This window comes from Monopterus albus, unplaced genomic scaffold, assembly GCF_001952655.1.
Source record: "Monopterus albus unplaced genomic scaffold, M_albus_1.0 scaffold25.1, whole genome shotgun sequence".
Taxonomy (NCBI): Eukaryota; Metazoa; Chordata; class Actinopteri; order Synbranchiformes; family Synbranchidae; genus Monopterus; species Monopterus albus.
The window spans coordinates 2,712,439-2,736,876 of NW_018127905.1; the positions used below are offsets into that span (position 1 = coordinate 2,712,439).

The following is a 24,438-nucleotide window of genomic DNA, read 5'->3' on the forward strand; positions in this document are numbered from 1 at the left end:
AAAATAACAGAAGATACTCCTCGGTAATGAGTTCAAAATAAACCGTAAATAAGGCAGAGAAACGCACTCAAGTCGACACAGTGGATAACACCAATATACCAGAGTAGGACGATCTTAGTAGACATCAGGATCCAGGACGTGAAACACACAAAGTCACCGGCAGAAGACTGAGATCATCTGGCGACGAGGACACACCAGCGCTGTGTTTAAGTATGGTTCAGCTAATTGAGCGCAGGTGCGCCTCGTCGCCGGGAGCGTGCTCCTACGTGAGCAGGGGTGGAGTCGCTGATAGCCCCGGTATCAGCTGCCGAGGTGCCGGGGACGGCCTGATCCGTGGACGTAACAGTTGTTGACGTGCAGGGGTTCATTGACAGAATATTGGTTAGAATATTATTACTGATGTGCAAAAAAACATACCAAAAATGCACCTCCAGTGTGAAAAGACCTTTACTCTATGATTTTGTATGTGCATGTGTGTAATGTTTCAGCCATGAAGAAACATTGGCAAGCTTGAAAGAAAAAGTTAATTGTACTTTACAGGATATAAGAAACTATACATGATCAGTGAAACATTTGAACACACCAATTCCATTATTTCATTGTTCCTCCTTTAACATTGTTGCTCCTTGATCCTCCCTCGTCCCAGAGTTCATTCCAGTCCACCATCATGAAGAAAGCTCCAGAGCTCTTATTTCTGCTCTGAGAAGTAAGGAGGCTGCTGGAGGAGCAATGAGCAAGGATACATGATTGCATCCTTCATCTTTTGTGGACCAACACACCCCATTATTGGTAGTCAGTTGGTGACTGAACACTTCAGATGAAGGCTCAGAGTAAAGGAGGTAAAGGCAAATTAGGGAAACCTGGATTCAATAGTAGGATTTACATACTTTTGGTGAAAGGGTGTCCAAAACCACAGTTTGTAAATAAAGAAGGACAATGTGACAGATGCCTAGAAGTGAAGCCACCACAAATCAATTACTCCATGGTGGCTGGTTGCAGAAAAGGTCATAAACCCCACCCCCACCAGTGGATAGGACATGAACTAATCTGAAAATCCAAAGTAGAAATCAAATCAAATTTTCTCAAAGGTGATTTCTGTCATATTAGATAGATATTATTATGTTGATTTGTGCACAATAGGTCATTGTTCTGGTAAAGTCATTTTCAATAAGTTGATTAAATAAAAAGGGGTGTGTTTCTGGTGATTTGACAGCTTTGAGCCTGTATATTGTAGCTCCACCTCTGGCTGCTACTGCTACAAAAGCAAGATGCCAGCTTCACTTTTGCATAGTGGCAGGAAGTGGTGATGTGTTGTCCATCTTTTAATACAGTCTAGGCTCCAGACTTTTGACTGGTATTGTATATTATTGCCAAAATACAATAGCTAAAGTGCAGGATTTTTACCCACTACCTCAGTGACTTGTACAATAATTCATAAAACATACATTAATATAATATGTAACACTATAATATTTATAAGGCTTGCAGTACAATGCATTGGCATTCTATTCACTTGTATACAAAGTATACAATCACATTTTTCAGTGGTATAACAACAACAAAATACTTCAGTACTTCAATAATTCAGTGCCATTGTCACGTACAACCACTGATGATATCAGCTTTGACTTTTTGTGCACTGTGGAGATATTATATAAAGACAAGCATTTAACTCATAGACAGAGTAAGTATTCAAACTAAAGCATATGCTGAGAATAATAACTTGAAATGTACTGCTTTTTAGTAATTTTATGCTTATTAATAAAATTAGCAGTCATGAAATTTGGCACTTCATTGAGCTTCCATTGAGGAGCATAATGCACCCACATCCACTGATGAAATACTATGCATTAAATTCAGAATACCTTCTGAAAATACTGTATATTTGCTTGCTATTTTCTCTATAGGTAAGTGTGAAATAAATGCAGGCATTAAACTGAAAGACTGGAGTTTTCATATTTGATTAATGGGATTGGGGGCACTACTGGGTGGTGCATACTGTGTGGAATCATAAACCCTTTATAAATGGTACTTTATTAGACAGTAGTGCCACATTTTAAAAGTTGGCATTTGTACAAAAGACTTGAATTATCAAGATGGAGTAAATCCCTTAGGCTGGTGTAAATTCTCCTCCAGGTGTTAAGTGGCTTTTGTAGTTTCCTTTGTAATTAATTGTCAAGCCTGTCCTCCCATTAAAACTATGTATTTGTCCAAATATGACATTAACCTGGAAAGGACTTTGACTGTCAAGGCTTGATTGTATGAAATATGATTTATCAGAAGCAGTTATAATGTTATAGGTTTTGAAACCGTGTTGAAGGTTGTGGTAAAGGATGGGATGACAAACTGTCCCATGTTGACACAGGTGACTGCTGTTCAATAAGCCTTTGAAAGCAACAAAGACCTTTTCTTTAAAGGATAAGTGTGGTCATTTTCTATATTAATAGTATTTTCAACAATTGCCATACAAAGATGAAAACCAACAGTGAATTGCCTCTACTCACTATTAATGTCTGTCAGTCTCCAACCTAGATTAATTTATTCGTCTGTGCCACAGACCTCCGTTGCTGTCCAAAAATAGTTAAAAATACATGAACAAAACACACCAATGCAATGGGTGACATGTTTCTTCATTATGAAACATGTTTGTTAAAAATGTTGCTCCAAAAACTCCAAACGACCATAATTTTTTACCTCATCTGAAGTAAGCAAGAATCAATTGCGCATGCATGAGATCTTGGTAATAAGAGCTTTTGGGACAACATTTTTAACAAATATGTGGGCCTTGCTTCATAATTAAAAGTGACTCAGCTTCATGGGACCAGAAAACCTGAGGTAAGTCCACACATAGTTGTATAACCCTCTAATTTCGCTTTGTGGCACTAGTTTGAAAAGGGGGGTGCTGCCAGGGAAGCAGGTTTTAGTTGTTTTGATGTTTTTTATGTTATTTATTAATGGTGACTTTCCACTTTGCAGGAGTGATAGTCACTGCTGCTTTGCTTACCTTTGCTTTACATGCTTTTATGTTAAGAAGCTTACTCAGCATTATATTTCCTATTCATTGTATTGTTCCCATAGTTTTATGGTGTATGAGCCACACGTAAATGGTTTGAGGTGCAGGGAGGCAAGACCCTCTTATGTTTGATTTTGGTTTGGTTTGATTGATTGTGATGTTTGTTTATGGGTCTTTTCTAACCTGTAGACCTCTGACCATTTTTATTCCTGTTCTGCACTGTATTTATTGAGTGGGGAGTAACTTCTTAAGCATAGTATTTTAGTTTCTGGGGTTGGGCTCTTTTTTTAAAACATTTTTTTCACTGTTAACTTATTTAGTGACTCAAATAAATCTTTATTTTTGTGGACAAAACAAATGTCTCTGTGTGTTTGGGGACTTATCTGGGTGTGGTAACCCGGTGCTTGTGGGTTTGGAAGAATTTGATCTCTTGAAACAGGACAGACAATATTCTTTGAGAGCTCCTAAAACTTATTAGTGTCCGGGTTGCTTAGGCTTGTATATTGGCCTAGTCACATAAAGTTCTAAAATAAATATAGTGAAATAAAAAGTATAATATTTGCCTCTAAAATGTAGTGAAATACTCAAGTGCAGATTCCCAAAATTGTACTTAAGTTCAGTACATGAGTAAATATACTTGGTTACTTTCTACTACTATTTAGATTGGAAGCTCAAAAAATTAGGTGTATGTACAGTGTGTTCTATGCAGAAGCAACTCAGTTTATACACGGCTTGCAAGACTTTATTTCTAATGAAATAAAGTATCGTGATAGTTTAAGGATTTCCCTGAATGGTCATGTTATGACTGCAGATCAGTGCACTCCCAGCACCTCATCCACCAGCACTGGGACCATCAATAACTCTGCCCGCGCATGTGCAGGAGCGCGTTCCCGGCAGTGAGGCACATCTGCTCCCAATCAGCGGGGCAAAGGAGAGCGTGGGTGTGTCCTCATCACCAGGTGGTGTCTCGACATCCTGCTAGTATTCCGTAAGCTTCTGATCTGTCAAAATTGATGACTTGCCTCTGTTTTCCCTGCCTCGGTGATCCCAGTGTGGTTTTTTTGTGGTTTTCCTGAACTGTGAAATAAACTATTTGTGCTTTACCAGAGGAAATCCCCTTGGGCGTTTTTTGTGTATGAACTATTGCTTCTAGTTTTTGTTCCTCTGAATCCTGCTGTCTCCTCGCCAGTTTGAGTTTTATTTGAGCCGATGAGAACATTATGCTCACAGACTATTCTATTATCGGATAAGGCTCCTCCAGAACCTGACCCAGTTTCCTACGGCATCCTTCCAGGTCTCTGTTGTTTTGTTTGTCTTTTCCTCTTACCTGCTAGGGAAATCCTGTTGAGCTGCACAGACCTCCACAGTGACTTGGCTACCCAGGCACACCACCCACTTTGGTGGAGAGCTGGGCTGTAGCTGGACAATCTTGTGGTCCACGACTTTCATCGTCAGCGGATTCATGCACCGACCAGCGGTCATCTCATCACCTCCTGTCTTCCTGCACAGCACTGATCTCCATTCGGGCCTCCTGCCCAACAATCACTCATCAGAACCCAGGTTCTCGTCATTATCACTTCCATAAAGATTTGCTTCTGATCTGCTTCATCATCTCACACTCCTCCTCTGCTCTCTACTTAGTGGTTGCCTCTACTTACCGTCTACCCCGGGTTGCTCATCCAGTGGTCCAGTCAATCCAGCTCCCAGTCGCCCATGGCCGGCTGATACATCCACACTTCATTTTATAACTATCTGTTACCATTCCCGATTAAAATACATTTTTACCTTGAGCCTTTGCCCAAGTCCTGCCTTTACCGGGTCCTTGGTTGTTATTTCTGATGGCTAGCCATAACGGGTCATAATCTCCAAGCCATTGCGTGTTTATGTGAGCTTGCCTGACATCCACTGGTGCCCCCACCATATTGGCAGAATATTATATTTCCTTGTTATATATATTTCCAATAAAGCTTATTTTTGACTGCTTGAGGCCAGTCTGTCTGCCGCATGGGATGTGTTGCTAGTTAACAAGCAGATTAACAACCCACAATGTTATTGTTGGTGCTATGCTACCTGTTGGAATTAATTTCACTACTTTGGGACTGTATGTGGCCGTGTGGGAGAAGACGCAGTGACCACCGGTTAGATTTACCGACCTTGGAGCTGTTTGAAAGGGAGTGATGTTTCCACTACTCAGTGGGACTTAACAGTAAGTTAAAAAACACACACACATTTCATGTCTGTTAATGCATTATTTCTGTAATGTTAAAGAGAATTATTGAAAGGCTGAAGAAGTTACTATATCTGCATTAGGATTATGCATTTAAGCAAAAAATATTAAATTGCCAATATATCCTGCTGCTAGAGTATGCATATAGACCCTTAACCTTTTGCACACTTTATTGTGTTGTAGATATAACTTTAGATGATAAAAATTTTGGGGGGGTAAAATTGAAACTAACAAATTATGACAAAGCAAAAACTCAAATATTTAATTTACAAAATTGTTCAGATCTGTGGCATTTGAATTTTTCTCCAGTTCTCCTTTACATGTGTCTGGGACTTGACTGGAATTCACCTATGGCAAACTGAATTGACTAGATGTAGTTTAGAAAGGATCACACCTGTGTATATATGGTCCAACAATTCATACCACATGTCAGAACAAAAAAACCAAGCCATTAAATCCAAGGAGTTTTGGGTGAATGCCCGCTTAAGACAAGTTGAAACCTCTTGTCTTTCTCCCATCCAGCCTACCTCCAACACACACACACACACACACTGGATGGTCACTAAAGCCATCGTTTAATCATTGTAAAAATTACAGACAGCACCTGAGTAGAGGTGGAAACTAAGTACATTTACTCAAGTACTGTACTCAAGTACAATTTTGATGTATCTGTACTTTACTTGAATGTTTTTATTTTCTGCCACTTCGTACTTTGACTTCACAACATTGTAGAGGCAGATATTGTCAAGATAAATGATTATTGTGCTGCACTCTGCTTTGCTATAATGCTCTCATTTTGTCATGTTATACATCCAGCACACCCCTTCAGTGCTCTACAGAGCAAGTAATTTTTTCTCGCTTCAGGTAAAGTGAAACATTACTCAAGTTGACAACACTTAAGCTCATTATTGTACATTCAATCAAACCTCAATGAGTTAAAAAGTCAGTAAGAATAGTTTATCAAAACCCCCTCTAAATGAACAAAAACTTGCAGAGCAGTGACAATTATAGCTTATAGTTAGTTATGCTGCTATCAGTTAGTTAAAGGCCATTACATGTCTCTAACTGTGTGTCTCCTCTCTCCCCTAGTGTGTCCTCTCTCTCTCCCTGTACCTTTCTGCAGGTAGTAGGCTCTGGAGCTCTACGCTTCTGATGAGCAGTCCCTCAACCTGCCCAGTGTTTGATTGTTTGTTGTTGTTTGTTGTGTCTTGTTGCTTTTCTTCTTTTCTCTCTACTCTATCCTCTCACCCCAACCAGTCAAGGCAGAAAGCAGACTGAGCAATTATTTTTTAAAGGTTATAACTGGCAATATTGTTTACCTGACGTAGCAAAGTTTTATTTGTAAAATAATGTATGTAGATGTAAAATGTAGAGTAATTAGTAATTTCCTCTGAACTGTCAATCACAATCAGGTAGACTGAATACTTAATTTGTTCTGGAGTTGAATAGGAAAGTCACTTTCGGCTTTTCCCATTTAGGGGTCGCCACAGCGAATCGTCACACTGACAACTTGCATGTTGACATTTGGCACTTGTTTTACGCTGGATGCCCTTCCTGACTCAACCTTGAGCCGCAGTGGCAAGAGCGCTACGCCTTAACCACTAGCCTACCAGGGACTGCTGGAATTGAATCATAAAGTTAAAAAAAAAAAGTTAATAGTTTTTTATGTTCAATAAGTAGTTCAATAATCATGATCTCAATACTGAACAAAATAATTGTGATTATGATTTTTGCCATAATCATGCAGCCTTACCATCATTTTTAATTCCATTACAAAATATTTTAAGTATCTTTTTCTCTCACAACATCAACAACAACAACATTCTATTAACTGTTATCAAAATGTATACAACTTTACAGTGCATCATGGAGTATATTTTCCTTAAATAAGTGAAATAAGGAGGGAAGAAGAATAGAGACACCAGCCCACTTATCTTGACATATTGAGTGTCGCAAAGAAGCCGAGCCACTCTGGCATAACTAGCCAATTGATGCATAATTAACTCACACAGAAAATGACCTGCATTACTTATTTACACTATTTACACTTATTCAAAAGCATGAAATCACTTAACACACTTTTTTTCAGAGCCCACTTTAAGCATCCTCACTGCTGCCAGACGTCCACCTGGCAGCTTGTTGAGAATCACTAATTCAGTACTACCTCTCAGCAGTACTACATCAATCAAGCCTTTATGGCAGAGTGACTACGGAAGACACTTTGAGTAAGAGGCAGGTAACAACTGCTTGGAGTTTGTCAGACAGCTTTTAACCGACTCAGAGCATGAGGAAAAAGATTATAATGTCTGATGAGACAAAGAGTTTACCTTTTGGGCAGAATGCTGAGAACTATGTCTGGTGAACATCAGGCACTTCTCATCACCTGGCAAATACCTACAATGAAGCATGGTGGTGGCAGAATCATGTTGTAAGGGTGCTTTTCACTGGCGGGGACAGGGAAACTGGTTAGAGCTGAGGAACAAATGAATGCATCCAAACCATTGACTGCATAGACAATGGACGTGGCGTCACCACTTCCCTCTGCTATGCAAAGGTGAAGCCAAAATATTGTGAATACAACAGCTGCCATCTTACTTTCTTGGAACCAGATTCTGCACAGCAGCAACCAGATGTGGAGTGACAGCACAAGACTGCCAACAAAGCTGTCAAATCAACCAAATTACACCCCTTTCTATATATCTACTAACTTGTTAAAAACAAACTTACCAGAAAACTGACCACTTGTACACAAATCAGCATGATAATATCTACCAAAAATGACAGAAATCACCGCTGGGAAAAATTTATTTGATTTGTACTTTCAGTTTTCAGATTGACTCATGTCCCATTCACTAACAGGGACAAGGCAGGATTTATGATCTATGCTGCAACCAGCCACCAGAGACTGATTGATTCGCAACAGCTTCACTTCTGGGAGCTAGCATTATGTCTATCATATATACAGTCAGTGGTCCAAATACAGAGAGTTTCTTGGATAAAACCTGCTCCAGAGTGCACACAACATGTGGCAATGTCACCTGTGAGCATGACAATGACCTAAAGCATACAGCCAAGACAAACAGCAGAGTGACATCAGTACAAAGGTCTGACTGTCCTTGAGTGGTCCAGCCATAGACCCTGTATAACATCTGTGGCGAGACCTAAACATGGCATTTCACAGATACTTGAAACAACATCACGCTCAGTCTAAAATCTATAGGGGGTGATGAATCGTCAGAAAAAAGTTATAAACATGCAGAGTAGGACAGCATGCCTCAGAAATAATTTATTTAGTTCTCAGGCCCCCCCGCACACAACCCTAGTGCATGAGAATTGAGTAACTTATTCCTGAAGTGTGCTGTTTTAGTCTCATAGTTCACAGATACTGCCATCCAATCTGATGAAGCTTGAGAGGATCTGCCAGTCAGAATGAGATAAACTGCCCAAATCCAGTTGTGCAAAGCTTTTAGCTTTTACCTGAGAAGACTGGAAGCTGTAACTGCTGTCCATGAAGCTTCTACAAAGTACTGAATTTAGTGTCTGAATTATTTTGTAAATAAAATATTTCAGATTCTTCTTTATAATAAATCCGCAAAAATTTATAAAAATATATTTTCACTTTCATTATGAGTAATTGAATACAGATCAATGGGCAAAAATAGCAGTTTTCTGTGTGTGTGTATGGGTAAAGACTTGGCCACTTATAGTCAAAGACAAAAGCTAAGACATAAGCTTGACCATAACAAATGATAAATCATAAGCCATTTTATGTCAGATACTTTGTTTCTGCAGGAATTTGTTGATGTACCTGAAGTAATACTAGTTAGTAGATCATCAACATTATGATCTGCATATTACTCCTAGTCAGTTCTTAACTTTTCCTTTTCATGCTAACATATACAAAACCAGTGTTTGTAATTTTAATAAAGTGCCTTCAGAGTTGTGCAGATTTTGTCACCAAACTCAACCTGTGTACATATTTAGAAGTTTCATATTTACAGAAAGAACAGGAATGAAAGGTTTGAGATGCCCTAAGGGCACACAGTTGTTTTCTTTAAGGAATATCATTTGCACATTTACTGTTTTAGGGTGTTAGGATTAATTTGTGCTCACTACTCTTTTTATGTTTTCCTTGTCAGAAAACAACATGAACATCATAACAAAAACTCCTATGATAATTGTAATAAAACCTAAAATCAAACTAAACTAATACAATGATGATTCAGCTGGTCTTTTTGACTGTTGTAGTTTGTAGTGTTGTGTGGGACTGAACTACAACCCAGTCACATCAGCATTTACAATAACTATGTTTTAGACCAAAATTCATTTCTTTCAATGAAAATCAAGAATTCACTTTTCTTTAACTCTGACACACAATTTTGCATCATTGACTAAATTGCTAATCATGTTGACAAACTGACCCAGTACCCTCAGGTCCAGAATGTTGTTGTTTGTTTTTTTTTTTGTTGGTTTGCTATTTAATTAAATTGAGTCTGTCCTTACTATAGGTCTGTTTTGGGTGCCATCCAAAATGCCTGACCCATGAAGACAGCTACTAAAAAGGTATTTATGTTATTTAGTCTACTCTTTTATGTATACTGGAGGCATTGACCACAGAACTATGACCTTTAGAATGGTACTTAATACTTAATAATTACTTAATAGTTACTGTATATGAACACATCTCTTATCAACTGGATATTAGAATCTTTATAAATGTAGTATTTTTCACAGACCTATCGTAGCTATTTACATGATTTATGTCCACACCATATTTCTTCTTGTGTACTGTTAAATCAAACGTACTACATTCTAATAAATTTTGTTATGTAGAAACTACATTTTGCTTGTTTGGGTTCTATCCTCTCTGTACAGAGAGTTGTGTTTTTTTTTAAGTGTAATTGATTTATCTATTCATTGTCATCTAGACCCTCCAGCTTTCATCCATCCATCTGTAACTACACAATATCTGACTCCACCACGCATTGCTCGCTGTACTCCTTCACCAGCTCAATGCTTAAGGTGTTGTGGCAGAATTCAGCCATGGGCTTCCAGAGTGGTGGGTCCAGGAACATCTGGCACATAACATGACCATTCAGGGTGGCTGTGTGGCGCTGCAGGTGGCACAAGAACTGTTGCTGAGCCAGGTCCAGGTCTTTACCAAACATATCAATGTTGAGGTAATACCTAGTTAAAAAAAAGCGTATAAGCTGACTGAGTAAAAAGAATGCCATATGGTGAAAATGCCTGTGCTCTTAAATGTTATGAATATATTCAGTATATTCAAGTATATATAGCCCCTTTCAGACATGTTCCCCTACCCTGCAATTTGCCTATTTCATGTCTAGGTGTTATGTCTGAACAAAACCCCAAGTTGCGTAGACAGCAAAGTGCTACTGGAAATTTTACGTGGTCATGGAGTTAGGATGGGATGAATGTAAAACTGCATGCTGATACAAAGTTTATTTTGAACTGGTACAGAGAATATGTGGTTTAGCGGTGTGAGCTAGCCACATAATTAATGCAGAATGGCTGGAATGGTTTGCCATCACGTGATGTTGGATATTGTGTTAATATTGTAGCTATACCCGGCTAGGTCCTTAGGTACTAGGTACCATGTCTGAAAGGGGTGTATGTGTAGTAGCCTAATAAATAGTTAAAAACAATAATACACTATCCAATAAACAATTATAATTCTAGCACCGGGCAGTGGTGGTGTCAAAAGACATGATTGACAGTAGTTCATGACATTATATGGTTGTACATTTACTTATGGGAAGTAGTTGCCCCTAAATAAACAAATAATGTCTGCTTGGCATTATAATAAATAAATGAATAAATAATAATTACCAGTCATCTCCAATGGGCACCCTGAAAGGGAAGGTACAGAGGCTGGCCACAGTAGGGCTGGACACATCATCCACCATCCAGTCAATGTCCTTCTTCAGTAGAATGGCCATGTTACTGGGCAACGGTTTGAATGGCTGCCAGTCTTGAATGATGGTGGCATTTGGAAGTACCCCCTGCATCAGGTCAGTGGTCAGATACAGTTGATGGATTGCTATTTGGTCAAGGCGCACTGGAGGAGAGTTGGAGGAAAAGGTCAACAAAGAGGACTGGATGTCTTCACCTAGACCAAGTTCACACAAACGTAGCTTGAGGTCTTCAGCTTTGAAGCGCACCAGCAGAATACCCTGCAGAGAAGAAAGCTAATGAGTCATCTGACAAAGAACTACAACAGTAAACACTTTTACTGAAAGCAAGAGAAACAGCATTTTTCAGGAAGCATCTTAGTATTTACAAGCAGCCATTGAGGAATAATTTAGTTTTTTAACCTGCTCTATTCCCCCTAAAAGTGGGAATGGTGACTCTATGGCTAGTGCTAATTTTGATATTGCTACCTCTGTTATAGAGATATGGGGAAATGAAAAGTCAGTTTAAACAGCAGTTACTGGGGTAACTGATTAGCCTCCAAGAGTGCTCATAATAAAAATGATTTCAGTGAAATCATTTTTCACCACCATCTGTATTCACCGTTTTCATTGAACCACTAGCAGCAGCAATATGACAGAAATATGCAGATGATTTATTATTATATTTACAGGACCCTTACAGTTCACAATGAGAAACGTTCTCCATTATTAACGCATTCTCCAACTATACAATAAAATGGAATAAATCCACCATATTGCCACTCTCTGAAGATACCTGGGATTCTGCCCCCTCCTACTTCACAGTGGCAACATTAAATATTTAGGTATCAGTATTTCCCCCAGGCTGCCCTCAACTACACCCCTCTGCTAAAGAAGATGATTTCAAACACTGGTCCAACCTCCCACTCTCACTCACTGGCCGAATTGCTGCAGTCAAAATACTGTAGCATCACTGGGCTGCTGACACCCTCTAAGACAAGTTCCCTCTTCAAGGTATGGGAGCTGTCTAGGAGGGGAACATGCCACACATTGGGTCAGGTCTCTCCTGTCAAGGTCAGGGGCCGACCCCGAGCTGTTTCAGTCCCAACAGTCAGCTCTCTCAGAGGCTGACCAATGGCTCCAGTGATGCTGTTTAGTGTGACTTTCCATTCCCTCTGTTAGAGTTAGCCCCCCTCGCCAGGAGGGTGAGGGAGAACTAGGGGTAGGACACAAGATAGCTGACCCAGGTGCTAGTACAAAACAAAGGTTTAAATAAAGGAAGGTCATCATTGGGATGCACCTCAGCTGTGTGCGTTGACAAACCAGTTACTAATTACTGGAATGCAACACAGCTGAGGTGCAGAGCCCATAAAACGGAGAAAACAAAGAGACAAAACGGAGAAGAGGCAGCGGCCGCCGAGCGGCCCTGACAGTTACCCACTTTGTTTAGAGTGTTACAAATCTCTTTTCATTGGTACATATACCATTGTTTACCTATCTATGGAGGAGAAATTTTAATTAATTAATGCCATTTTGTTGTGCTGTCCACTTTTGATGCAACACTGTGGTGTGTGTTCACAATCTGTCCTCTTGTTTTAAGGAAGAGGCTCTCTGGTTTTTTCGTTCTCAAATAATTAAGACTATTTGGAGTTAGGATGGGTGCTAATCTAGAGGTACCCAAGATTAAACATTAAATGACTGAGCAAAATGAGCATGCCATGGGCTCTTTAACTTTTATGCGTGTTCATGTTTAGGCAATAGTTGTTCATTATCAGACAAATCAAAAAACAAAAAAAATAAAAGATCCTTAGAATAATCCCTGCATTTATTTGCAGTATATCCTTTTGTATTCCAGTTCTTTTTACCATGCTAACTCTGAGAGACGAGGCAGTCCAAGTAGCTTCAAAACAGTGCTGATTTATTCCATGAACACAGGTAAAAATTAACATTACATGCTCAGGTATCTTGCACCTCCAACATGCACGCAGGCAGCTGAAGGATAAAAGACCCTGAACCCAACAGGCCTGTACATTATATCGCTTTGGGCTAGCCCCATTTTACGCAGGAACGCCAAACCGTGACGTCTCCCAGTGCCAGCTTTGCAGCTGACCAGAGCAGTAGTCAAAACATGAAGAAAATCAATGTGTGATTGTCCGTTGATTGTGTGGTGTGTATCTAAGACATTCTGACACGACATCCAGTGACATGTCATGATATCAAGCATAAGAAGATATTATGATTATGATTAAACATGTCATACAGTAATCAACTTTCTATCTAGTTATCCTTGAACATAAACAACCTGGAGTACCCCATGGGAATGACTAAGCTTTTAACAGCCTGAGCTAGACATCCTGTCTACACTAAACATTTCTAATACATGAAGTGTCCAACCAATGTCTAACTAAAAATACCTAACAATCCTTAGCCTTAATTTAATAATTGGAAAAACTTTGTCTGCAGCATATTCTTCTGTTCTTGTTAACGTGATCATATTTCTTACAATTCACTCAATGGAACACACTTTTCCTGTTGCTATGACAACATCCCCACAGTTGTTACATTAAATCTCATATTTTTATAGTCTATTGAGTCCTTCACTCATGGTACTGACAATGTTGCTTCTTATTAACAACCCTGCCTCTTTCACATAAATAGGAAAACCGATAGGAAAACCAAAGATTCACAGAGCCAGCTTTGTCTTATGTTAATGTTACTGTAGACTCTGTGAAGCCAAGTTTGACCTCGCTTCATGACACTGGCCCAAGATGTACTGGTGAGAGCGCTGATTGCCAGAAACCCAGTACATCCAGCAGGCTAAAGATTGACATGATGGCTATCAAGGGATGAACAATTGAATGGAATGCAATGAATAATGAATAATGCAATGAATAATGAATAACAGCTAGAGAGAGTGGTAAAGAGGAAGAGAAAGCATGGCCAATGAACTTGTTTTTGGTTCATTATGCATAGCATCCTATCTGAATTTTTCCATATTCAGTGAAGAGTCCCCTGTAGTTTGGCACTGAAGCCCCCAAAACCAGACTGTTTATTGAGTGGAGAGGCTGGTGATTGGAAGATAATCAGGGAGAAGCATTTTCAAAAGCATGCTGAGCATGGCTACTCTAAAAATCCATTATTAATGAACTCTCTAATTCTATATCAGTATAAACTAAAATTTGGTTAAGATATTGTAGAGAGAAATTCTTGATACCATGATATAGTGCTATGTTATGTATTTGCAAAACTGTTTAAATAATTGTTTAATCTATTTGACCTTTGGAAAAACTTGTCCTGTGCTCATGAAAGGCTGGTGTCTAACTGCAGAGACTCAGAACAACAGGAAGTGTGTGCAGGCAGAATGAGATGACTAAACTGTCTGCACAAGAATAGTGTATGGGTGTAAGGTCTGATTGGCTTGACTTTAGAGTATCAACATTTATCAACATATGAAATTCTAGGATTGACATTATAATCTGCATCAGTAAATATATCTACATGTTTATGTTAGTATCATATGCTTTATGATCTACTTGTGTTAACCATTTCATTTGCTGTAAAGAGTGTAGGACACATGTGTAAGGCTGTAAGAATCTACAGGAAACCACGACAGGAAGTAGACCAGGTAACCTAGCAACGCTGGCGCTCTTCCTGAATATGCAGACGACAACTAACTGTTTATAAAGACGTGTGTAGGAGTGTAATGTCTAGGTCGAAAGGTCAGGATATTTTGTACTGAGAATTCAAAACCTGCCTGGTGATAAGATCATCATATGAGGAGTCGGATCAGATCGAGGTCAAGAAACCAACCAAGGAACGAGGATGAAGGACAACCAGGCTGACGTCAGATTATTTGCATGACTCTCATCATAAATTCTCTGTGCAGAGGAAACTCGTGGTTCCGCCTTCCTGCAGCAGCTTGCACTGACTTCTCTGTGATAGGGCTTCAGAAAGAGACGGAATCCAGAGCTCTGTATTGCTTTTCCAGAATATTTTGCCTTAAATATTGATTGTAATAAATATCTCAAAAGACAGATTTGTCTTTGACCATTCTTCATAAAAGAACATGCAAGGACCAGGTTTTGTCCTAACAAATTGGTGACCCCGACGTGATGAAGACTAAGAGATGACGTCCGACGAATAATCATACCACTACGGCCGTATTAAAAAGGTGAGCAGAAAACCTTTTTAACAAAAATTCTGCATATTGAATATTTTAAAACAGAGTGGTGTGATTTTTCCACAAAGAGACAAAACGGAGGAGAGGCGGCGGCCGCTGAGCGGCCCTGACACCCTCAAATCTCTACAACGAAGGATGTGTTAACAAAATTATCATTAGTGACAGTCACTATACCCATTTTTAAGGGAAATATAGCAGGTAAGAAAAAAACACACAATCACAGTTCAAGGCAGTGAAATGGGGTTTCATATTAATTTGTGGTTGGTACCTGCTTAGTTATGATGCGATACTTCTGGAAGTCCTTGGGTCCAAGCTGATCATCACGGGTCAGACGGGTTACTTTGACATCAGGGTACGTGGATTTGATAAGCTCAGAGCAAAATCGCAGGAGAACTCCTGCCACACCCTTGCCCCTTTCCTGAGGAGCGACACGGAGACCTTCCACCAGCATAGTCTCCCCATCGTCAATTACACATACAGACTCTAGAGCAATCTGTCAAGCATCACAGAGGAAGAAGAATGAGTAACAAGATGAAAAAATTACAAACAAGCAGATCAGAACAGCAGATAATGTTTTAGAACATTACACCATTCTTATAGCTGGGGCACTAAAATGTGCTGTTAAAGAGATTTGGATAACATAAACATTTCAGAGTATAAAACACAAGCCTCCTATATCCATCCACCCATTTTCTACCATGTATCTAGATCTGGTTCATGGTGGCAACAGAAAAAAACCATGTACCAGCACTGTGCTGGAGTCATCTGGCCCCCTCCGGCGCATACTGTGGTAGTCTGCAACACAGTTAGCAACTCCTTGTCGGAAGCCATGGTCCTCACTTGGAAAACAGTGGATTGGCCTTCAGGTTGGGGGGACATAACTGCTGAGTCACTGTAGTTATCTTGAGCCCCTTTCAGACATACACTGGAACCCTGAAATTATCTAGACATTACCAGGAGGAGCTGTATGTAAGAACGCAAATGTCAAAGTCAGTTGACCCAGACATTAAAGGAACTTTACCCTGCCATCTCCCTACTCCAAAGTCTACATATTGTCTGAGTTAGCTACAGTGAGCCCATGTGAGAATACAGTATCTTATAATTTGGAGTATTCACGCTGAGCTAGTGGGTGTGTTGGTAACATTCTATCACGTGACTGGTGTGAAAACGCAAAAATCCAAACATCCAATGGTGAAGGAAAAAAATAATTTACAATAACAAAAACTTTCACTTACAATGTTAAGAGCCAGCACCAGAATCATCATACAAATTTAAGGTACAGCAAGACACTTAGTTGTTTATGACCGAATTACAAACTGGCTGCGTGACAGCATCATGTATTTCGAGTAGGTGAGAACGTATCTGACATGGACTATCTCCTGTTGTGTGTTACATGTGTGAAAGGCAAACTCCAGACAAAGTCTGAACAGGATTCTGTGGAGTTGTCTGGAGTTCATGTATGAAAACTGCATTGGGGTCTTGTCCACAAATGAGGGTAAGATGCAAAGCAAGACCTACAGACAGATTGCGCTAGGTTTCTGTACTAGACTGTCAAATTGAAGGAGCTGAGCCTTAAGGCAAAGCTCAATTTACTAATCAATCTACATTCTGACATGCGCCTTTGGTCATGACCTATAGGTGATGACCAAAATAATCGCAGACTCAGAATTAATTTCTTTGGCAAGGCAACTTTATTTATAAAGCACATTTCATACACAGGGGGAATTTAAAATGCTTTACAGAGGCATGTAATAACAGTAACAGCATTGAAAACAAGTAGCATTAAAACTAGAATAAAATCATTTAAGACTAAATGAAAATAAAGCATTGTTAAAATAAAATTAAATACATAAAATGAATATAAAAACAAAAAACACAAAATAAAAGGTCTGAAACAGAAATCCAGCTATTATAGTGTAGAAAGTACAGCACAGAAACCAGTCAAAATGGCACAGGAAAAAACAGTTTCAGTTGAGACTTGAAAGTGGCAGAGTTGAGACTCATTTATGGTCAGGAAGTTGGTTCCATCTATGTGCAGCTTCACCCTGTTTGGTTCTGACTCAAAGTTCTACCAGCCAACTGCTTCCTAAGGATCTCAGAGTCCTACTGGGTTTGTATTCTTTAAGGAGATCAGAAATGTTAGTTAAATTTAAAAATCCATGCTATACATACAACCAAAAAAAGATTCTGTATTTCTATAAGTGGGGTAAAACTATGGAATAATTTAAGTGTGGACATAAAAAATAGTAATAGAATTGACGAGTTTAAATATAAATATAAAGGTATGTGTCAATCAAGATATATGCAAGAACAGGTTTAATGATTAATTAGATGGAACATTGTGGGTGTGGTGTATGATTGTTAACACTCTGTAATAATTATTTAGTATATTACTTGTGTGGTGTAGAAGAGAATTATCTAAGAATGTAATTATGTAAGAATGTTAACACTGTTATAATTTTTTAGTATATTACTTGTGTGGTGTAGAAGAGAATTATTTATATAGAGATACTGCTTGCAAACCACTGATGTAAGATGATGTCATGGGGTAGGACTGGATAAGTCTGACTTCTTCCTACTCCATTCAAGCATGTACTAGGTATAAGCAAATTGATATTGGATTAGCATTTGTTGGATATGTGTAAAATTATGTGTGTTGATATATCAACTGTCTTTACATGCCTGAAAGAATAAATAAATCAAATCAAATCAATTCAAATCAAATGTACTTTGGCTCCATACCACTGAGTGATTTATAAACTAGCAGTAGCACTTTAAGATATATTCTTTTGGTAACTCTTTTCTTTTTTTCTTTTTTTTTTGCACTGATCATATTTATTCTATTTTAGTCATTTATTGTGATTTTATTGCAAGTACTTTGGTCAGCTGGATGTTGTTTTTAAAGTGCTATATAAATAAATTTGATTTGATTTGAACTGGTAGCCACTGTAAGGATTTAAGAACAGGCGTGATATAATCTGTTCTCCTGTTTCAGTCTTTCTGGGAAGACCAGACAAAATACCGTTACAATAGTCCAGCCTGCTGGAGATGAAGGCATGAATTAGTTTCTCTAAATCTTGTCTGGACAGGAGACATGAGCCTTGCTATTTGTTTAAGATGAAAAAGCTGATTTAGTTATGGTTTTGATGTAAGTGGTGAAGCTCAGGCCTGTGTTAATTATGACACCAAGACTTTTAGCTTGAGTTTTTGTCTTTACAGCTCTAGAATAAAGCTGATCAATAACTTCTGTCCTTTCCTCCTTGTTACCAGAAACAATGTCCTGGTGATCCACTCAGATTTATGATCACCAATGGAAACAACATAACCCCTGACTTCAAGATATGACGTCAACCAAACAAGGACTGTACCCGATGTTTTTGAGGCAAAGTCATTACACACACTGTACTTTGGGATTGGAACTCAGGGGCTAAATGTGTTGAGGGATTTAGTTGGATTTATGTTAGTAATCATAATGATACCGTGCTGCAGCACAGTGGTGTGGTGGTTAGCGCTGTTGCCTCACGGCAAGAAGGTTCTGGGTTTGAGCCCCGACCAACCTGGGGCCTTTCTGTGCGGAGTTTGCATGTTCTCCCCGTGCTTGCGTGGGTTCTCTCTGGGTGCTCCGGCTTCCTCCCACAGTCCAAAGACCTGCAGCATAGGTTGATTGGTGTCTCTAAATTGCCCGTAGGAGTGCTTGTGTGTGTCAGTTGTTGTTCGTCTGTGTGTTGGCCCTGCGATGGGCTGGCGACCTGTCCAGGGTGTACCCCGCCTTTTGCCCGTAGCTGGCTGGGATTGGCTCCAGCCCCCCGTGACCCCGTTTGGGACTAAGCGGTTTGGAAAATGGATCATAATGATAATCACCTTTATTTGGCCAAGTATGTTACAGACACAAGGAATTTGTTTCCGGTACAGAACCGAGGCAGTCATCTGCAGTGCCAACTCACACCAATGGCTCTGGCCACCGGAGGCAACTTGGGGGTTCAGTGTCTTGCCCAAGGACACTTTGACATGTGGACTGCAGGCACCGAGAGTGGAACCTCCAACCCTCCGGTTGGGAGACGACTGCTCTACCCACTGAACAACAGCTGCCCCTGTGCGTGGTCCCACACAAAGTTAAAATGACCTAAGAAGTGCACTTTCTGTAGGTTACATGCAGATGAGAGCCAACTGCTCAGTGCCATCAATCTGCTGGATCTTTTGCGTATGGCTTCATTCACTGATTTTATTGACTGAGGCAAAGTGAAACCTAAAGCTCAAAGTTACTGCACCTATGAATAAAGAGCACATGGCATGCTTTTCCTTGTTTTCTGACTTATCTACAATGTTCTAGTACTTTTATGCAGAAGCAAGTCGGTTTATACAAGTCTCACTAACTCTCACTCACAAGACTTTTTTTCTAACAATATAAAGCCTTAAGGGATAGTGTAAGGATTTTCTTGAATGGTCATAATCTCCAGGCAGTTGTGCGTTCATGTGAGCTTGCCTAACATCCACCAGAGCCATATTAAAAGCAGAATTTTTCAACTGTCCACGGTTTTGTTGATATACGATGGATTCAGAAAGTATTCAGACTGCCTCACTTTTTTCAATTTTATGTTGCAGCCTGATACTACAATTGTTCAAATTCATTTTTTTGCATCTCAATCAACACTCAGTACCTCATAATGACAAAGTGAAAACAGAATTTTAGAAATGTCTATTATTAAAAAGAAGAAACTGAAATATCACATTGGTTTAAGTATTCAGGCCCTTTACTCAATACTTTGGTGGAAATTACAGCTTCAAGTTTTTTTCAGTATGACGCAAAAAGCTTTGCACACCTGCATTGGAGGATTTTCCTGCCATTCTTCTTTGCAAATCCTCTCAAGCTCAATCAGGTTGGATGGGGACTGTCAGTAGACAGCCATTTTCAGGTCTCTCCGGAGATGTTCAATAGGGTTCAAGTCAGGGCTCTGGCTGGGCTACTCTAGGACATTCAGTGTTGTCCCTAAGCCATTCCTGTGTTGTCTTGGCTGTGTGCTTAGGATTGTTGTCATGTTGGAAGGTGAACCTTCGGCTCAGTCTGAGATCCTGAGTGCTATGGAACAGGTTTTCATTGATGATATCTCTGTACTTTGCACCATTCAGCTTTCCCTCAACTCTGACCAGTCTCCCAGTCCCTGCTGCTAAAAAACATCCCCACAGCATGATGCTGCCACCACCATGCTTTGCTGTTGGGATGGCATTGGGTAGGTGATGATCGGTGCCTGGTTTCCTCCAGACATAACATTTAGAATTGAGGCCAAACAGTTCAATGTTGACTTCATCAGACCAGAGAATCTCGTTCCTCACAGTCTGAGAGTCCTTTTTGAAAACTCCAAGCGGGCTTTCATGTTTTCTGCACTGAGGAGAGGCTTCCGTCTAGCCATTCTGCCATAAAGCCCAGATCAGTGGAGGGCTTCAGTGATGATTGTCCTTCTGGAATCTCTGGAGCTCAGTCAGTGACCATCGAGTTCTCGGTCACCTTTCTTACTAAGGCTCTTATCCCCTGATTGCTCAGTTTGGCCAGGTGACCAGCTCTTGGAAGAACCTTGGTTGTGCCAAACTTCTTCCATTTGAGAACTATGCAGGCCACTTTCCTCAAACAATTGGCTTCAGCTGTGCAAATACCTGCTTTATAGGAAGAGGCTCTCGGGTTTTATCACTCTGAAATAATTAGACTATTTGGAGTTATGATGGGTGCAAAGCTAATCTAGAGGTACCCAAGCTTAAACATTAAATGGCTGGAAATTAGCAAAATGAGCACTTTAAGCAAGGCTGAGTGTGGCCAATACCTGGATGGGAGACTGTCTGAAGAGACCTGCAACCCATCGACCTGAGTATATCCTCCCTTCATGATCCAGAAGCAGCCCCCTGGTCTCTCCTGCACACCACAGCCATCTTCCCCATTTCCAGCTGTGGTGCAATTCCGACACTGAAAGTGTCCACCCTTTTTTGAATCATATCCTTGAATAGAAAGTTCTTAAGCCTTTTCCAGTACTTTGAGTTGTGCATTTGGGTCCTAATTTCTGGGGTGGGGGGCAAACCATGCCTGAGTGATTTGCCATGTTGTTTTATGGGTTTCCTGGGTATGTTATGATTTGGACTCGCTTCCTGTTCTTGTGCTTTTATTTTGGTTTATTTCCTGTTCTGCTTCACCTCTTTACCACAGTTCCCTATCAGCATTCATTGTTTTTTCAGCCATATATAGCACCTACTTTTCCTCAGTCATTCACTGGTCACTCCTGCCCTACTCAACTTACTTGTTGATTCCCAGCTACTCTGGGTTTTGCTACCCGCGCTGCGAGACAGCTCCGACTGCCCCAGCAATCACGCCCGCCAGAGTCTCCAGTCCTATGTCTACTACTCACCTGTTTTATCCTCTCTGCTACCCGGGTTGCTCCTGAACCACAACTGCTCGGCTCACCTGCCTTCCTCGACACTGAGTAAGCCTTCAGTCCCGTGCCTTCCACTCACCTGTTGTTCCTCGCTGCAGCCTGGGTTGATCTACTACTACTACCACTACTCAGCTTACCTGCTTACCCTCAACGCTGAGTGCATCAGCTTCTCACCTGTTGTTCCTCCATGCTGTCTGGTTTGCTCCTGAACTGCAACTACTTCTCAATACTGAGTGACTGAAGGGGTGTAGCTCGGGCTGGGTCCCAAATGAGATAATGGTCATTATCTCCATTAAGTAAAAATGGCTCGCCATGATCATGCCTACCAGTTTGTTTATATTAATATGTGGTGGCATCTTAATTTCAGAGAAACCTACAGGGATTACAATAAAGTTAATTTATTGAATTTTTATTCAGCTACATGGCGATGGGGACAAAATGCTAGTGGCAGTGTAAGATTAAATTAAACAGATAAGACATGCATTTATATAGGCTTTTATTTATTGGATCGAAGGATCTGGAATAGAGGGTAACATTTGTACATTTATAGATTGCATGTATAAAGTTGTATTTGACAGCATTTATTAAATCTCTCTCTCTCTCTCACTCTCTCTCTCTATATATATGTATACTGTATGTATATAAAAATTAAAATGTTGTTGAAAGAAGCTAAGACCATATATAGCTTATGTTCAAAAACTAAAGCGTAAACAACATTTCCTCCAGCTTGTAAATCTCTTAAGCTGCACTATTATTGTCACTCAGAAATCCTCATCTACTCTCTGATCAATAACTATGATAGTAATATTTCATCAGTGCACCCAATCACAACACAAGAAATGATTATTTATAGATCAGTGTTGTATATGGCTAAAGCTTCACACAGTTTTTCAAAATTATTTGTACATTGATTCCAGTAATGTACAGTATGCTTCAGTGTGGGGGAACTGACAGCTGTTTTCATGTCCAGAGTCATTGTTTTGGGGTTTTTTTTGGTGTGTGTGTACAGATTCTTATTTCGACATGAGGATAAATCCACACAGTCTAAACTACTGGCATCTAAATGTGAAGTGAGATCAGGGTCTTTATACTGATGGCTCACTGATCATAAAACCAACAACAATAGTGAAGTTATAGTAGGTCTTTGGTAACAAACTATTAGGGTATTTATCTCAGATTGTTATACTATTGTCCCACTGTAAAAGTCTGAAAACTATAATACATTCCAGTTAGCATTTTGATATGAACTGTATAGATATGAAAAGGCATGTTGAGCAGCTTCTTCAGACTCTGCAGAAGTGAGGAGATGGGGATAAACTCTGGGTTTGTTGAGGGAAACTTGCCCAGCAAGAAGGTAAGGTTCATGGAGTAAGTTACTGCGGTAAATGACTCAATATTCACATGATCTCCATTTCTGGAACTGACAACCTAGAGGTTTCCTCAACTCACTATCTGGAATACCCCCCACCCGCCAATTGTCTACCCTTTGTTTAAATTGTTCAACTTCACCTGCCAGCCTGCCTGTACTAGTGTCTGCATTTGGATCCTCTGTTTCTTTCAGGTGTTTACTGTACAGCCTGTGATGCAAGCAGCTCAGGTAACTATACTTCTGACTTTATTTCTGGACCACAACGATACTGCCTCTTTAAAATCCCATAATTTTTATATGGTTCAGTGAGCTTACCACTTTTCCCTGTTTACGGGCCACTATGACCGTACGATTGGTTTCCTGCAGCCAGCTGGTGTATCTAGTGGGCAGGTAGTCAAGGCCTCCATAGATGTCCTGGCTCATAGCCATGATCTCATCAAAGTCCTCCTCAGTTGCTACAGCAAACTGAAGGTCTGTCTGGGATAGGGCCTCAGGGAGCTGGGCAATGGTCAGGCTGGTGTCAATCTTCATCTTGAAACAGCTGATGAGATATGAAGTGAAGGAGTGATTATTGCAAATTGTATTTATCAAGTGTCTCAGAGTAAAATGTCATTATCAATCAGTAAAAAATGACTCCTGACTTGTCCAACAGCATACAAGGATGAAAGCATTTTACCATTTTCTTAACCTGGGATTTAGGAGAGCTCAAGCACTGTCTTAACTTGGGAATACCTGACGAGCAGCAGATTGTGATTAGTGTAGAAATACAGAATTATCTTTTGAATCAAAGCAACAACATTCAAAGATCTGAGTGACTCTGACAAGGGCCAAACTGTGGTGGTGGGATGACTGGGTCAGATCATCTCCCACACTGCAGGTCTTGGTGGGTGTTCTTGGTCTGCAGTGGTTAGTACCTACCAACAGTGTCTACGAAAAGACAAATGGTGAATCAAATCAAATCAAATCAAATCAAATTTTATTTGTATAGCGCCAAATCACAACAAAAGTCATCTCAGGACACTTTACAAAGTAAGGTCTAGACCTTACTGTTATCAATATTATTACATAGGGAAAACCCAACAAATCCCCCTTGAGCAAGCACTTGGCGACAGTGGGGAGGAAAAACTCCCGTTAACGGAAGAAACCTCCGACAGACCCCGGCTCTTGGTGGGCGGCCTTCTGCCTCGACCGGTTGGGGTGAGTGGATAGAGGAGAGACAAAAGAAGAAAAGCAACAAGACACAACAATCAAACACTGATCAGGTCGATGTGGCCGGTGACTGCTCGTCAGAGACATAGAGCTCCAGGGCCAGGGCAACCTG

General features: G+C 40.1%; 1 protein-coding gene across 2 annotated transcripts in view; it reads right to left on the reverse strand.

Moving 5' to 3' along the window:
• Nucleotides 1-6,460: 6,460 nt before the first annotated feature.
• The window catches only part of nat16 (N-acetyltransferase 16), a 27,592-nt gene continuing 9,614 nt past the window's right edge, over nt 6,461-24,438 (reverse strand). The window contains exons 2-5 of one of the 2 annotated variants that reach the window (XM_020594968.1): nt 23,433-23,658; nt 15,601-15,825; nt 11,091-11,434; nt 6,461-10,427 (exon numbers count right to left, since the gene is read on the reverse strand). In XM_020594968.1, coding sequence (XP_020450624.1) covers nt 10,199-10,427; nt 11,091-11,434; nt 15,601-15,825; nt 23,433-23,648 — 1,014 coding nt within the window. In that variant the 5' untranslated portion in view covers nt 23,649-23,658 and the 3' untranslated portion in view covers nt 6,461-10,198. Of the gene's footprint in view, nt 10,428-11,090; nt 11,435-15,600; nt 15,826-16,077; nt 17,156-23,432; nt 23,659-24,438 lie in introns of those variants that run through there. The other variant, XM_020594969.1, reaches the window with a different exon arrangement.